At 38.0% G+C, this 17070-nt stretch overlaps 2 protein-coding genes across 2 annotated transcripts; both read right to left on the bottom strand.

Moving 5' to 3' along the window:
- Positions 1 to 38: 38 nt before the first annotated feature.
- Positions 39 to 5353, bottom strand: LOC121736863 (PBAN-type neuropeptides-like). The gene is made up of 6 exons (XM_042128326.1): positions 5224 to 5353; positions 3818 to 3918; positions 3062 to 3156; positions 2497 to 2629; positions 532 to 626; positions 39 to 175 (listed from the first exon to the last, which is right to left on the bottom strand). The coding sequence occupies exons 1-6, from the start codon at positions 5296 to 5298 to the stop codon at positions 120 to 122; spliced, it is 555 nt and encodes a 184-aa protein (XP_041984260.1). The 5' UTR covers positions 5299 to 5353; the 3' UTR covers positions 39 to 119.
- A 1743-nt stretch (positions 5354 to 7096) lies between these two features.
- Positions 7097 to 16300, bottom strand: LOC121736724 (probable cyclin-dependent serine/threonine-protein kinase DDB_G0292550). Its single transcript, XM_042128108.1, has 6 exons — positions 16268 to 16300; positions 15689 to 15725; positions 8755 to 11826; positions 8407 to 8460; positions 7972 to 8044; positions 7097 to 7100 (listed from the first exon to the last, which is right to left on the bottom strand). Exons 1-6 carry the CDS (start codon positions 16298 to 16300, stop codon positions 7097 to 7099), a joined length of 3273 nt encoding a protein of 1090 aa, XP_041984042.1.
- Positions 16301 to 17070: the final 770 nt, after the last annotated feature.

Genomic DNA, 17070 nt, shown 5'->3' with positions numbered 1-17070 from the left:
TTTTGAAATATTTTACTATAGGAACTAGAAAAAGGCAAAAATAGTTAATAATATTTATTTTGACTAGAATTAAATACAAAATATCACTTTGTCCAAAACGTTTATGTTACAGAATGCGTTTAGCTCTTGTCGCTGCTTCGGGCCACCCTCACTTCAGGCTCCAGGTATAGGTAGTCTGAAATAAACAAACATATGTTTTATAAATATTTCAATGCAAAGTCCATTTCCAATACCAACTCCAAGAAACATATAATTATTTTTAGTTTCTTATTTATCGTTCATAGATGGCGTTGAAGAACCAAACTTGATCAATGATCACTTCGTATGTACGTACTCCGGTCTCCGAGGTTATGGGAGCAGAAGAACAATAATATTTAAACCTAATTTCTTGGAGCAATATCGTTAAAAGTGTTACAAACTTTGGAGTTTGTTACCTGTAATTTGGATTACAGGTAACTTCTTCAGAGTTCAGGGTGAGTAGCAAAAACAGTTTTGCACTATCTAAAGCACACTACAGGACATAGGTATTACCTGACAATTCTCTGCCAAGTCTGGGCGAGAATTTAAAGCTCCTGCCGAGTCGAGGGGAGAAGAGATTCGCTCTGGCGTCCATCACTTGCTCAGGCCTGGGCGAAGCGTGAAATAGTTAGCATGACGTTTGTTACTAGATAACTAGAGAGGGCGCAAAACTTTAAGATCACTCAGCAAAAAAGGAATAAAAATACTTAAGTCGAAACGGTGAATCGAGGCACAAAAGTTCAAATAAAATGTCAAAATTTTACCCTGTACCACAGAATAGATAATAGTACAAGTACTTGTACCTACCTAATCAGATCTGAATTCTGTAGCTCTACCATGAGTTTAAAGCTATCGTTTTTGTCGATACTCGATACCGACTATGTGAATATTTAGTATGGCGATTTTAGTTCCGCAAGTGACCGCTAGAGGCGCTGTAAAATTTGCCATACTAAATATTTACGTAGTCGGTATCGAGTATCGATAAAAACTATAGCTTTAAAGTCATGGTAGAGCTACTGACCTAGCTAGAAGTGGAACACTGGCGCCTGTTACCAACTGTTATGCCCGTTGCAGACGATGCACAGTAGCTTGCGCGAGTACTTGCGCAGGTACTTGCGCCAGCGTTCAAACGTAAAAAGATCACGTGAAGTAGCTTTGTATAGTGCCAGTGCATAGTAGGCAACCATGGATAAGCGTATGGTTTTGAATAAACTTTTTAAGTGCCTAATTCAAGAGCTAAATGGAGTGATAGCAGAGGAACTGATGCAGGAAATACAGAATTTAGAAAAAGGAAAACGATTGTGGGTGAGAAAATGGATTACAAGAAGGAAATTACTTGGGGGGTCAAATTTATTAATGCGAGAACTAGCTTTGGAGGATGCAAAAGTATACCAGAAAATTATGCGTTTGACAATAGAAATAAAGACATAAGAAACTGTATAGTTTTGTCTGAGTTCCATTTATTCATTTTTAATTCACAAACTTAAAACATTAAGACTCAATAAAACAACCAACTCCCCAACAATCTAGTGGTAGGTTTCTACATCTTTACCAAAACAACAAACAGACTGAACTGGCGCTAGTACTGGCGCTAGTACTGGTCAACGCATGTTCAAACGATGACCAGTGAAGTAGCGCGGGGGTGAAGTAGACGGAGCGGGGGCAAATGAGTCGCACTTGCGCGAGGACCAAAGCGAGTGCTACTAAGCAACTTGCACTCGCACTTTCACTAAGCAAAATGCGTTCACACGATGAAAATATATGCGTAGTATTAGTACTTGCGCAAGCTACTGCGCATCGTCTGCAACGGGCTTTACTGTATCAATGTTAGGCTGCGTTTCCACTGAAGCGGAGCGGAACTTAGCGGTGCCGAATTGACCAATCAGCATGCTCGAAACCTTCGCTGTCATTCCGCTGAAATAGCACGATTGGTCAATTCGGGCACCGCTAAGCTCCGCTCCGCTTCAGTGGAAACGCAGCCTAAATCAGCACGATGTATCTAATGGTGTATCCACACATGCCGCCGCGCCGGCTTATTACCGCCGGGTTTGCCACCAGCTTTCAGACTGCCTTGCCGCCGAAGCCAGCGGCATGTGTTAGCCGGCGGCCGGACCGCCGGCCGTGCCGCGCCGGTATAAGCCGACGGCATGTGTGGATACACCATAATGTGCAATCAAAGAAATTGATTCATATCCAGAAAAAAAATTATGTTTTGTTTGTTTTGATTGGAGGATGGTTAGATATACATTATACAGGGTGCATGTAACAAAACTAAGTGATAATACTTTAGCGCTGAAAGACCAAAAATGTTTCTTCTACAATTCCATGTAGAAGAAAAAACACGTACACAGTAGGTACACACCCTAAAGTTATCAAGTTTTGTTACACCCTGTATATCTGGTTGTTAGACTTATTTTAATTCAAGCTCTGCAGTGAAAATTAGGTATGTTATTAGCCATTAATTTTATTCTAACTCACTCGTCATCAGTCCGCAGTTCTTCACCGAGTTTCCGGCCGAGGCGCGGGGTGAAGTCCAGGGTCTCCACACCCCGACTGTCGTAGTCCAGCGCCCGGCCCAGCTTCGGTGTGAATATCACCTTTTTGGAAACCGCTGTGACCAAGAACGTTCCAATTTAGCGTGGTCGAACGAATAGTTTGTGTCAATATAATAAACTAGCTGATGTTGCTTGCGATAGTTGCACAGAAAGTTTATGTATTGCGCGGACATTTGCCGCGATAAAAACTATCATATTTCCTTAGGGTCAATTTATACTACCGCAGAGTCGAAGCCGGGCCCTAATTGGCTCTGACTTTACTAAATTTAATCGCCCTAATTATAGGATCCTAAAAGAAGAATAATTAGAAGCTTCTGAGTCCACCAATCAGAAGCCACACTGCTTCCGATTTATCACGGTAATTAGGATCCTAGGGGCCGCGCTGAAGGCAAAAAAGGGGCGCCAATTTTTCCAGCAATACCAGCATCCTGGCGTCGAAGAATTCTCGTGCAGGGCGCTGATAGTGCTAAAACCAGCACTGACTGTACCTTTGGTGAGCGGGTCCGCTTGCAGCTCGTACGGCATCTGGTCGTAGTAGAACTTCAGTGTGTCGGCCGCCTCGATCAGTTTGCGCATTGTGTCACTGCGGTGACAGTAATTAGTTAAACACAAACGGTCTTACTACAAAATATTTAAACACCCGTTGAACAGTTAATTAGAGAAAAATTCAGTACAAAATGGTCTCAAAACAACTGTTCAACAGATGTTTAGTTTTTTGTGGTAAGACCGTTAGAAATTAGGTCATTTAATACATCACTACGTGTTTCTTTCAGACCTGAAAATATTGAAATCACATCACATCTGTGGGGATAGGTGGGTAAATCGTGCGCGAGAAGACAAATAGCGATAGGTTAGTGAGTAGTGAGTAGTGAGTAGTGACCAAGTAGTGACGGAACTTTTCCGTCTTCGAAGACCTGGCTAGGGGTATAAGATAAGTATAACAATGCCGAAGTATGTTAAAACGATGGAACGATGGTCAGTTTGAGAGTGCTCAATTGTACGAAGCATTGATGTAGTTGAAACATAACATTAAGCATTATTAAGTCGTTATTGCCGCATAATGCACTCTAGTGCTGCTATTGGAAAATACACTAGCATAAAGCGTTCATGGCCGGATTTATATTTTTATGAGTTTAATTTTGCCGCCCTTCCTAGGATGCCAGAAGACGCTGCCACCCATAGGCCATGGCATATACTGCCTATACCTAAATCCAGAGCTACTAGTATTGGTGGTGTTCAGTTACCTGTTCCTCTCGCTCCTCATCTGCAGGGACCTCTTGCCCAGGCGGGGCCCGAACCACAGACCGCCGCGCTCGCTATGAGCACCCTTACCCAGACCATCAGCCTGCAACATTCAGGTATGTCAATTGCAATTTATAGTGTTAGGAAAACCTATCCTCAATCAGTGGCGGCCTTACATTGCGAGGCCCCGGGCGGATGGTACTTGCGAGGACCTGCATAGAACTAGAACGTAGCGTAACGTAAGTAAACTAGAACGAAGTATTGACATCGTTGAGGCCCTGGGCGGCAGGTCTTTGCGAGGCCCTTTGTTTTTCGAAAAACTACCTTGCGAGGCCACGGGCAATTGCCCTGTTCGTCACCCCTAGGGCCGCCACTGTCCTTAATACTAAACAGTAAAACTTCTAAGATTACACGAACACAATTATAATTGTGGGATGTAACAGTTAAGTAATTAAAGTTTTTCAAATACGGTAATTAGACAAATTAAGTGTTTTACGTAACGGTACAACGACACAATTATCAAAAACTAACTTATGGCAACGTACGACCAAATTATGTAACATAAATATAATATACATAATTAAAATCTAATTTAAACATAATTTAAAATTAAAGATTACGGTAATTAGACAAGTTTGTAACCAAAGCTACGGTAATTATATACTAACGTTCTTTATCGGCGGCACACTAACATTAACGACGTGGGACCGCTGATGGGCCATGGCACACACTAAGGAGAAGCGACCCATGCATTCGTTATGTGCCAAATCCTGGTATTTTTGGGTGGGCATCCGAAAACAGCATGTGTTACGGTAATTAGAACTTTTGATCGGACAAGCGATTATTTCATGATAACTATTTATAGGCTGGGCCTATTGAGTCGATATTTTGAACCATGAATAGATTAAATTAAATATGTACGTTATAAAAATTACAAGCAAGTTTCGAGATCAAGTTGGCGTGGGGACACGTTACGGTAATTAGAAAAACATGGTTTTTGAACACGACTTCAATTAATTTAGACTGAATTACTTAAATTTGAGCCTGTGTTTAAGTTTGTAGCTAGATACTGATGCTATCTACCTTTTAAAAATATTACATACTTGAATAAGAAGTATTACAGAGTATACAAGCCCGGGACACTTAAATTTTGCTCTCCGGAGAATGGCCGATAAATAGTACAAAAATATGTGAATTTTATAACAATCTCTCCCAAAACACTAACGTAAGACTTAAGAACTCACACAGTTAATGGAAGTAGAATTGTACCTACATTGCAGCCGTACAGAACCCGATTACTTACTTATAAATGTACAAAATTTTCTGCTTTAAACATAAAGCTCATAAGTCATAAGGCATGAAAACTTAAATCATACAAGGTATGAAAATAAACAGAAGTAAAATTTACCTTAGGATTATCAGTGGCAGTAACGAAAACGAATATTAAAAATGAATAAGAGAGCCCACAAACTAAAGGCGCCATATTTACTGTTTCACTTCATTGAGGTGTCGGCCGCTGCTGGGTCCACTGCTGCGACGAGCATCCAACAGACCTTTATATACGGGAGAAAATTGAAAATCTATGATAATGAATAGGGTAGACTGGGATGAAATGGTGCGACCTTTCTTTTTAGGAATAAACGTAAAAAAAATGTGTGGTACTCCCATGGAACTGCTACACCAAGACTTGGACATTTTTGATCTTCAAACGACTATAACATGGGTCTTCAGATGCGAAAGCGTGTGCGCTTGAAACTACATAGTATTTGTCTTGATATGAATATAATAATGCCCAAAAAGCGCTTGAAACTACATAGTATTTGTCGATATGAATATAATAATGCCCAAAACGCATCCTGCCCCGGACATCTTCCCATCTATTTCGCTCTATTATCATTTATCATGCACTTAATAAGTCGTATAGCGTACTACATTATATTGTGCTTCCCTAACGTCTGTTATTTTCAGAAAAAAAGCCCAGATACCTCCTCGTACTAAAAAACGGAAATATATTATTAGATTAGGCAACGATATCAAAATACTTTATTAGGTGACTTTTCTAGAGAGAGATAATATAAGATTTAAAATAAAAAACGATTCTGTTTCAAGCATCCCCATTCCCCCCTAAAGCTTAAATTGTCAATGAAATAGAGACAAATGTTTCGCAGGGGAGAACGATTATTTTCATTACGGTGACAGCCAACGCTAATAATAGTTCGATTCTTTGTTCCCAACAAATATTGGAAAAAACAAAATACGCACTCTGTAATCTGTATGTATTTCGATCAATCGCAGAAGTACTTTGAAGAATGGTGAATGAGTGGAAAACAAAAAAGTCCGAACATAAATACATCCATGAACCATCCATTATTTGAAATAGTTTAAAACGTAGTACTCTACCTGACAGTAGAGAACTAGAGACTAGAGCTTCGCGAATTTTACATGTTGTGACTTGTGACTTGTGATACATTATGATATTACCACGGACGTAAAAAAAATATTTTACGTCCGTGGATATTACATTCAATGCGATTTTAACTTGAACGTTAATCGGAAATTAACGTTCTGCCGTAAAATCCAAATGTTATTTGGACGTCATCGTACGTTGTGCCCACGTTGTGCCATTTCAAAATTTTGAAATATGACTTACAATAATTACTAGAGATTTGCCGATCATGACTTTGGCCGACTAGCCGACTAGCCGATTAGTCGGCTGCAAAGAAGCCGACTAATCGGCCGACTAGTCGGCCAAACCGATCATGGTTTCGGAAGTTTTCGTAACGCTTTTTCACTGCTGTTTCGCGGGTAAGTCGCACACGCCGCCTGCAAACGTTTCAAATCGTGTTATGTTTACTTCGCGTAGGTACGTTACTTTATTTTGTTTCTATGATGCAGTTGATGGTTTTCATTAAATATTTCATGTACATACATAAAATCTCTATTCAATAATACATACATAATTTGTTGTTAAAATTATATTTACAAAAATATTTTTTTTACTAGCAAGTAATTTTAGAAACACTTCATTTAAGTAATTTTTAAATTGTGTATGTGTAACACTGATTGAGTGTGATATGAACACAATATCATAAATGATAATCAAGGTTCTTCTTTAATGTAATTTCAATAATAGCAAAAAAGTAAAAAGCCGATTAGTCGGCGCTTTTTGCCGACTATTCGCCGACTATTCGCCGACTGCAAAAGTGGCCGAATAGTCGGCTTTACCGACTAGTCAGCACATCTCTAATAATTACGTTGTGTCCGCGAACGTGTTAAGAATGTTACCTGTAATTCGTATTTAATCACTTTTTTATAAATTTTATTAAACTAGATGACGCCCGCAACTCTGTTGCGTCAAAATTCGTTTGGGGAACCGTACATATTTTCGGGATAAAAAGTATCCTATTCTCCTTTCCCGGGACTCAAAAGTCAAAGTATCTCCACAAAATCGGTTCAGCGGTTTGGGTGTGAAGAGGTAACAGAGAGACAGACTTTTTTTAATGATATTAGTAACTATGGAATTATGGATTATTATGAGCTTACATTATTATTTTTGCCCAGTTAAAAATATATTCATAAGTATGTAAGTATGTACGAGCTTTTGCCCGCGGCTTCGCTCGCGTTAAGAAGTATTATTATATACAAACTTTCACACTTTGGACGCCATCAAGACGCTATATTTTACCATAACCATAGAGCTCGACAAGGTTTTAAATGCTCGTGGCGAAAAAAGGAACTAACGCTATCATCATACAAAAACGCAATTTTTGACAGTTCTCCTTTACCAGCAGCGCCCCCGCCCACGTTCTTATAAAGCCTTGTCGGACCAGCGACGTCTTCTGTCAAATTCTGTGGTCAAAGTTAAGGTTAAAGTTTTAAACTAGCCTTAGCTATAGCCATAACTTTGACCATAACTTTAACTTTAACCACGCCTCTGGTGCAACCCAACCTTTGTTTCGCAGATAAGTTGTTTAAAAAGACCATTGCAGTTTCCATGTAGAGTGGAGTTTTTAGAAGAATAAAACACATCTAGTTGAGTTTGCATGTTGAATATAATTCCTCAAAATATTGCATAGTATAATAATAAAATAAATAAATATTTTTTATTATTATTATTATTTACATGTAACTTGGTAATATAATATTTCGGATATACTCTGGCATGAGCTTGTAGTTCTTGAAGCACAAGCAAACTGGGCCCGACGGTTCGTTATTCTTGGTGCTTGAAGCTAGAAAGAAAGATAAATACTAAATAAAATAAAAAAAAACTCCTGACAAAAAAATCTTAAAAAATATTTAAAATATTATATAAGGGCACGTGATGTGTTTCATTTGGGAAACGGCTCTACTAATTATCGTAAAAAATGTCTAATAACTATAGGTAATAACTGTCCCGCATGTCACCTTTACAAATTAAATTAGATTTAAATCTTAAAGAGCTAGAATGCCACCGAGAGACAGACTTTAATATACACACAGACAAACAGACGTAAAATTTATAGCAACATTTCCTTCATTCCTGGCAATGCGACACACTTTAAAACCGGAATATACAAAACGGAAAAACCCATTTAAAAGACTCTATTTTTACCTCCGTTAGAGACACTGTTCTTTGAAGAAGTGCCCACAGTAGATGCGTTGGTACCTGTTAGAATATAACTGAAGCTGTTACTTTCTGACTTGTTTGAAAGATTAGTCGTCATTGCAAAACTATTATCTATCTCTGGAATTGGCATGACTAATGAAACATCCATTGATAATAATGTAGAATAATTTTCAAGTTTAGGCATTGAAATATCGTAGGGGAAAGTCCGATAAACCTCTTCTAAATCATCATATATCTGTGAAGGATTATTATCTGTGCTAACTTGCCTTCCAGAATTACTAACTAAGTTATTGTCCGTATTAGTTGGATTTGAATTATATCCAGTTGAAGTACCTTTATTGGTCACGCTAACTCTTGTTGTAGTTGTTGATCCACCGTTAGAATTTGCAGAATTATTTGTGCCAGCTCCAAGTGATGGTAGATTGTTGTTTCCAGAATTAGGAGCTGGAGTGACAGCATTTGTTTGACTTATAACTTTATTTAGATTTGCAGAATTGTTCGGCCAAGCTGTAGGTGATGGTAGATTGTTGTTTCCAGAATTAAGAGCTGAAGTGACTGTATTTGTTTGACTTATAACTTTATTTGGATTTGCAGAATTGTTCGGCCAAGCTGTAGGTGATGGTAGAATGTTGTTTCCAGAATAAGGAGCTGAAGCGACTGCAATTGTTTGACTTATAACTTTATTTGGATTTGCAGAATTGTTCGGCCAAGCTGTAGGTGATGGTAGATTGCTGTTTCCAGAATTAGGAGCTGAAGTGACTGTATTTGTTTGACTTATAACTTTATTTGGATTTGCAGAATTGTTCGGCCAAGCTGTAAGTGATGGTAGATTGTTGTTTCCAGAATTAGAAGCTGAAGTGACTGTATTTGTTTGACTTATAACTTTATTTGGATTTGCAGAATTGTTCGGCCAAGCTGTAGGTGATGGTAGATTGTTGTTTCCAGAATTAGGAGCTGAAGTGACTGTATTTGTTTGACTTATAACTTTATTTGGATTTGCAGAATTGTTCGGCCAAGCTGTAGGTGATGGTAGAATGTTGTTTCCAGAATTAGGAGCTGAAGCGACTGCATTTGTTTGACTTATAACTTTATTTGGATTTGCAGAATTGTTCGGCCAAGCTGTAGGTGATGGTAGATTGCTGTTTCCAGAATTAGGAGCTGAAGTGACTGTATTTGTTTGACTTATAACTTTATTTGGATTTGCAGAATTGTTCGGCCAAGCTGTAAGTGATGGTAGATTGTTGTTTCCAGAATTAGAAGCTGAAGTGACTGTATTTGTTTGACTTATAACTTTATTTGGATTTGCAGAATTGTTCGGCCAAGCTGTAGGTGATGGTAGATTGTTGTTTCCAGAATTAGGAGCTGAAGTGACTGTATTTGTTTGACTTATAACTTTATTTGGATTTGCAGAATTGTTCGGCCAAGCTGTAGGTGATGGTAGATTGCTGTTTCCAGAATTAGGAGCTGAAGTGACTGTATTTGTTTGACTTATAACTTTATTTGGATTTGCAGAATTGTTCGGCCAAGCTGTAAGTGATGGTAGATTGTTGTTTCCAGAATTAGAAGCTGAAGTGACTGTATTTGTTTGACTTATAACTTTATTTGGATTTGCAGAATTGTTCGGCCAAGCTGTAGGTGATGGTAGATTGTTGTTTCCAGAATTAGGAGCTGAAGTGACTGTATTTGTTTGACTTATAACTTTATTTGGATTTGCAGAATTGTTCGGCCAAGCTGTAGGTGATGGTAGAATGTTGTTTCCAGAATTAGGAGCTGAAGCGACTGCATTTGTTTGACTTATAACTTTATTTGGATTTGCAGAATTGTTCGGCCAAGCTGTAGGTGATGGTAGATTGCTGTTTCCAGAATTAGGAGCTGAAGTGACTGTATTTGTTTGACTTATAACTTTATTTGGATTTGCAGAATTGTTCGGCCAAGCTGTAAGTGATGGTAGATTGTTGTTTCCAGAATTAGAAGCTGAAGTGACTGTATTTGTTTGACTTATAACTTTATTTGGATTTGCAGAATTGTTCGGCCAAGCTGTAGGTGATGGTAGATTGTTGTTTCCAGAATTAGGAGCTGAAGTGACTGTATTTGTTTGACTTATAACTTTATTTGGATTTGCAGAATTGTTCGGCCAAGCTGTAGGTGATGGTAGAATGTTGTTTCCAGAATTAGGAGCTGAAGCGACTGCATTTGTTTGACTTATAACTTTATTTGGATTTGCAGAATTGTTCGGCCAAGCTGTAGGTGATGGTAGATTGCTGTTTCCAGAATTAGGAGCTGAAGTGACTGTATTTGTTTGACTTATAACTTTATTTGGATTTGCAGAATTGTTCGGCCAAGCTGTAAGTGATGGTAGATTGTTGTTTCCAGAATTAGGAGCTGAAGTGACTGTATTTGTTTGACTTATAACTTTATTTGGATTTGCAGAATTGTTCGGCCAAGCTGTAGGTGATGGTAGAATGTTGTTTCCAGAATTAGGAGCTGAAGCGACTGCATTTGTTTGACTTATAACTTTATTTGGATTTGCAGAATTGTTCGGCCAAGCTGTAGGTGATGGTAGATTGCTGTTTCCAGAATTAGGAGCTGAAGTGACTGTATTTGTTTGACTTATAACTTTATTTGGATTTGCAGAATTGTTCGGCCAAGCTGTAAGTGATGGTAGATTGTTGTTTCCAGAATTAGAAGCTGAAGTGACTGTATTTGTTTGACTTATAACTTTATTTGGATTTGCAGAATTGTTCGGCCAAGCTGTAGGTGATGGTAGATTGTTGTTTCCAGAATTAGGAGCTGAAGTGACTGTATTTGTTTGACTGATAACTTTATTTGGATTTGCAGAATTGTTCGGCCAAGCTGTAGGTGATGGTAGATTGTTGTTTCCAGAATTAGCAGCTGAAGTGACTGTATTTGTTTGACTTATAACTTTATTTGGATTTGCAGAATTGTTCGGCCAAGCTGTAGGTGATGGTAGGATTTTGTTTCCAGAATTAGGAGCTGAAGCGACTGCATTTGTTTGACTTATAAGTTTATTTGGATTTGCAGAATTGTTCGGCCAAGCTGTAGGTGATGGTAGATTGCTGTTTCCAGAATTAGGAGCTGAAGTGACTGTATTTGTTTGACTTATAACTTTATTTGGATTTGCAGAATTGTTCGGCCAAGCTGTAGGTGATGGTAGATTGTTGTTTCCAGAATTAGGAGCTGAAGTGACTGTATTTGTTTGACTTATAACTTTATTTGGATTTGCAGAATTGTTCGGCCAAGCTGTAGGTGATGGTAGATTGTTGTTTCCAGAATTAGGAGCTGAAGTGACTGTATTTGTTTGACTTATAACATTATTTGGATTTGCAGAATTGTTCGGCCAAGCTGTAGGTGATAGTAGATTATTGTTGGTTTCAATATTAGGAGCTGTATATGCAACCGTGTTAGCTTGATTTGTAACAATTGAGCCACTGTTAGGATTTGCAGAATTATTTGGCCCAGCTGCAGGTGATGGTAGATTATTATTGTTGTTTCCAGAATTAGTAGCTGTAGATGCAACCGTATTAGATTGATTTGTAACAATTGAGCCACTGTTGGGATTTGCAGAATTGTTTGGCCCAGTTGTAGATGATGGTAGATTATTATTGTTGTTTCCAGAATTCGGGGCTAGCAATGCAATAACGGTATTCCCTTGACTCGCAACACTTGAACCACTGTTAGGATTTGCAGAATTGGTTGGCTCAGCTATAGATGAAGGTAGAATATTGTTGGTTCCAGAATTAGTAGCTGTAGATGCAACCGTGTTAGTTTGATTTGTAACAATTGAACCACTGTTAGGATTTGCAGAATTATTTGACCCAGCTGCAGGTGATGGTAGATTATTATTGTTGTTTCCAGAATTTGGGGCTAGCGATGAAATAACGGTATTCGCTGGACTCGTAATACTTGAACCACTGGTAGGATTTGCAGAATTGTTTGGCCCAGCAGCTGTAGATGATGGTAGATTATTGTTGTTTCCAGAATTAGTAGCTGTAGATGTAACAGTGTTAGATTGATTTGTAACAATTGAGCCACTGTTGGGATTTGGAGAATTGTTTGGCCCAGTAGTAAATGATGGTAGATTATTATTGTTGTTTCCAGAATTCGGGGCTAGCGTTGTAATAACGTTATTCGCTTGACTCGTAACATTTGAACCAATGCTAGGATTTGTAGAATTGTTTGGTCCAGCTGTGGATGATGGTAGAGAGTTGTTTCCAGAATAAGGAGCTGTAGATGTTATAGTATTCGTTTGACTTGTAACACTTAAACCACTGTTGGGATTTGCGGAGTTGTTTGGCCTAGCTGTAGATGATGGTAGATTATTGTTGTTTCCAGAATTAGTAGCTGTAGATGCAACCGTGTTAGTTTGATTTGTAACAATTGAGCCATTGTTAGGATTTGCAGAATTATTTGACCCAGCTGCAGGTGATGGTAGATTATTATTGTTGTTTCCAGAATTCGGGGCTAGCGATGAAATAATGGCATTCGCTTGACTCGTAACACTTGAACCACTCTTAGGATTTGCAGAATTGTTTGGCCCAGCTGTAGATGATGCTAAATTGGTGTTTCCGGAATTAGAAGCTGTAGATGTTATAGTGTTTGTTTGACTTGTAACACTTGAGCCACTGTTAGGATAAGCATAATTGTTTGGTCTGGTCAAAGACGATGGTCGATTATTGTTGTTTCCAGGAGAATTAGAAGCTGCAGATGAAATGCCGGCATTCGTTTGACTAGCAACACTTGAGCCACTGCTTGGTTGAATATAAGAGCCAGGACTGGGAAAACTAGGACCAATCGGAGGGAAGTTATGTTGTAAAGGACTAGGATAAAGCTTGGGATAGTAATATGGATTGAATTGTATTCCAAAGCTGCTCGGCGGATACGTTCCGGAACCAATCTGTGAGTTGTCGTTTGGAATTCCTTGTGGAAAAGACCGCCCATTACTTATACGTGGATCTTGCATGTGGTAGTGATATGGTAATGGTGGTGGTCCGAAAGGGTGGAAGTGTGGTTGGGGATAAAATGGTGGATAGAATGAGGTTGGGTCGGTCGGCAATCCTGAAAAATGTAAATTATTTTAGTTTTCTGTAAGTGGTAGATTTAAATATTATAATAACGACTTATTAAGTACTTTTTACTTTTAAATTACTAGATGACGCCTACAACTCCGACATAGTAAAAGGAGGGGAACTAAGTTATCTTCATACAAAGGCACCGCGCGCGGTTTGCATGTGTGCGCCATAGTATCAATGCGTCGCCACGTACGGCACACAACAAAATCTCGTCGAGTTTTAGAGGCTGGTAGCCTGGTACCGCCGAGATTTTGTTGTGTGCCGTACGAGGCGACGCATTGATACTATGGCGCACACATACAAGCCGCGCGCGGTGCCTTTGTATGAAGATAACTTAGTTCCCCTCCTTTTACTATACTCCGATGCGTAGATTTATTTATCACCCGGGAACCGTACAGTTTTGTGCAACAAAACCATCATTTGTCCTTTGCCATCCCATAACGTGCCTTCTAATCATCTTAGTCTCTTCTTAACAGTTAATATGGCGCGCCATACCACCCACATAAACAACATTCTAGTTTCTAGTGACGTCATTTACCGCTGCATCACGACCGCCACACGACGACACCGCTCTTGGAGGAAACCAGAGCTTAAGCGTGAGAGTCGGACAGACTTTCCTACTTTATACTATACTAATTGTCTATACTAATAATACTATAATATTATAATTCTGCAGAGTTTGTTAGTTTGTTTGTTTGTTTGAACGCGCTAATCTCAGGAACTACTGGTCCAATTTGAAAAATTATTTCAGTGTTAGATAGCCCATTGACCGAGAAGGGCTAGGCTATGTTTTATTACGCTAAGACTAATAGAAGCGAAGAAATAGTGGAAAATGTGGAAAAAACGGGGGAAATTATATGAAATTGCTTATTATCTTAAGATTCTTACTGGAGCACTACTGGAGCAATTTTAATTGGCAAACATGAAGAATAGACCACGTTAAGGGACATAGGCTATTTTTTTGCGGAAAAATGTACGGTCGCGTGAAATTCCTAAATTACGCAAGCGAAGCCGCGCGGAACATCTATTTATAATAAAATCGTAGGAAAGTCAATGATGTACATTGAATATTTTTGTACAATAAATAATACTTGGGACGTGATCTACTATACTAACGCGGACGAAGTCGCGGGCAACAGCTAGTAATATTATAATCATAATCATAATCATAATCATCATTTATTTGCAAAGAATGTTGTTTACAAAGATTTTATTATTATTATTATAGTTAGGAAAAAACTATAATAATAATAATAAATAAAGCGGAAGAGTTTGTTAGTTTATTTGTTTGTTTGAACGCGCTAATCTCAGGAACTACTGGTCCGATATGAAAACTTCTTTCAGTGTTAGATAGCTCATTTATTGAGGAAGGCTATAGACTATATTTTATCACGCTAAGACTAATAGGAGCGAAGAAATAGAAGAAATTGTGGAAAAAACGGGGAATATTATTTGAATTTGCTATAGAACTAGTGGAGCAATTTTTATGTTATTTGGCACACGTGAAGAATAGGCCACGTGAAGGAACATAGGCTATTTTTGCGGAAAAATGTACGGTTTCCGTGAAATTCCATAATAACGCGGGGCGAAGCCGCGTGGAACATCTATGATCTAGTTTATAATATTAGAAAGGAATACGCGACAGTGATAGACGGAAGTTTAGTTACCTTGGTTGTAATAAAATCCGTTTGGGTCCGAAAATCTGTCAAAATGTTCGATGTTGCCACCATCAAAATAGCTGGCGGCATATTGGTTGTAATTTTGGATGTCGTTTACCCTTCCATAGCCAACATTAGTGTCGGAGGGTCGATTATAAGGTAGGGCTTGGTTCAATCCAGCGTTAGAATCAGAAGAATATCTCCTTTCTGAAAAAAATACCAGTGTTTAGCCAAAATGCACCCGCTAGTTTTGATAGTGAATGTAGGATTTGATCTAAATTCACTGCCCGATTTGAGGGTTCTTACTTCCTATTTCCTGAAGGTGGAGACGCTATCGGTAGTGTAAAGCTTAGAACAAACCTACGCGTCAGTGACGGTCCGGAGCGTCAAGTTGTCAAATGTGTTTTTTGTATACAAAACACACATTTGACAACTTGACGCTCCGCTTCGCAGTCGCCTGTTCGCGTAGGTTTGGCCTAAGCTTAATACTTTAGCAATCATGATGGACCTTAAACTTACCTTGTAAAGAGGCAGCCTGACTGCTGCCGGCCAGAGCCTGTGAAAATACAACGCTGTTAAATAGATAAACTTCTGTCAAAGATCGACACCGGGCATGAGACAAAATAAAGTTGAAATCTAGATAATATTATATAACTCTCAAAAATGTCATAAGAGTATACATGGGTGGATCAACTTTTCCTTGCCAAAAAGACAATGGACAAAAATGTATGGAACCTGGGACCATCATCTAATTGAAATATGTGCACTCAAAAGTTTTACATTTGTATGTATCAAAAAATTTTAGTTCCTTGTACTGGGGACTTAAGTAATTAGTAAAAAGAACATGCTTGATTTTTTTTTATTTGTTCGCGTGCAAAGAATAGCTGTTGATTCATCCACACGCAAAAGAATATTATTAAAGCAGGTCTACATTATTATAATTCAGTGAATCCAGTGCCCGTTTAAATTATTCCAGTAGCAATCCAGCGCAGGTTTGGATCACAAGATATACACCGGCCACTATTTACACTTTACAAATCAATATTCAAAGAAATGAATGTAGGTAGGTAGTCAATATACAAAATTATTGTCACTTACCAAAACGCTGAGGAGAGTGAATGTCAAATACATGTTATGGCCCAGTTTTAGTCCACTGTTAACCATATTAATTTGACTATAGTCATTTTGAAAAATTAACCTAATTTATACAGCAGCTTGCTGCTTGAGTAAATAAAACAACACAGCGGGTGTAGGGGTGGGAAGAAGTCGATAAAACTTATTATTTTTAGGTACCACTTCTTGATGAATTTCTTAATTTATAAGGGGTTGGAACTCAGATATAATTAATTTATTCTGTTAAATGTTAATAAACGAATAAACAGTGTTTTCCCGGTAGTGGCCTTTAATGGTCCACCCTATACTGTTAAGACTTTAGAGTTTTTTTGTTAATTTCTGTAAGCGATATTTAATATACTTAAATTTTAAATAAAGATAACTCTTTAAACTAGAAGTTAGAACTAGACAAACACAAATTGTTTTTTTTTTAATTTTTGGTGACTATATATCATCATAATACGAGTATAATATTTTATTATTTAAAACGCTTGAAACTCAAGATAAAAAGTTTTATTATTTCAAATTCCAAGATAGATAGACTTACTTCTTTCTTTAAACTTGACCCCGTTAGAAAATAGAAGTGATTAAATTCCGTAAATTCATTTTTCAGCTTCAAAAATGTTTATTACTTAGTAGTTAAAATCGAATAATAATTTTGAAAATATCGATAAACTAAAATTATTGTCCATCACTATTTCGTACAATATAGTTTACTAATAGGTAATAAATTGATAAAAGCACCTGTGCACACCAAACCATTGTTGTTAAAGCTACTTATTTAAACA

This window comes from Aricia agestis, chromosome 19 (assembly GCF_905147365.1).
Source record: "Aricia agestis chromosome 19, ilAriAges1.1, whole genome shotgun sequence".
Classification (NCBI taxonomy): Eukaryota; Metazoa; Arthropoda; class Insecta; order Lepidoptera; family Lycaenidae; genus Aricia; species Aricia agestis.
Note: the sequence above shows the minus strand (reverse complement) of the source record. Positions and strands in the feature narration are given on the sequence as shown.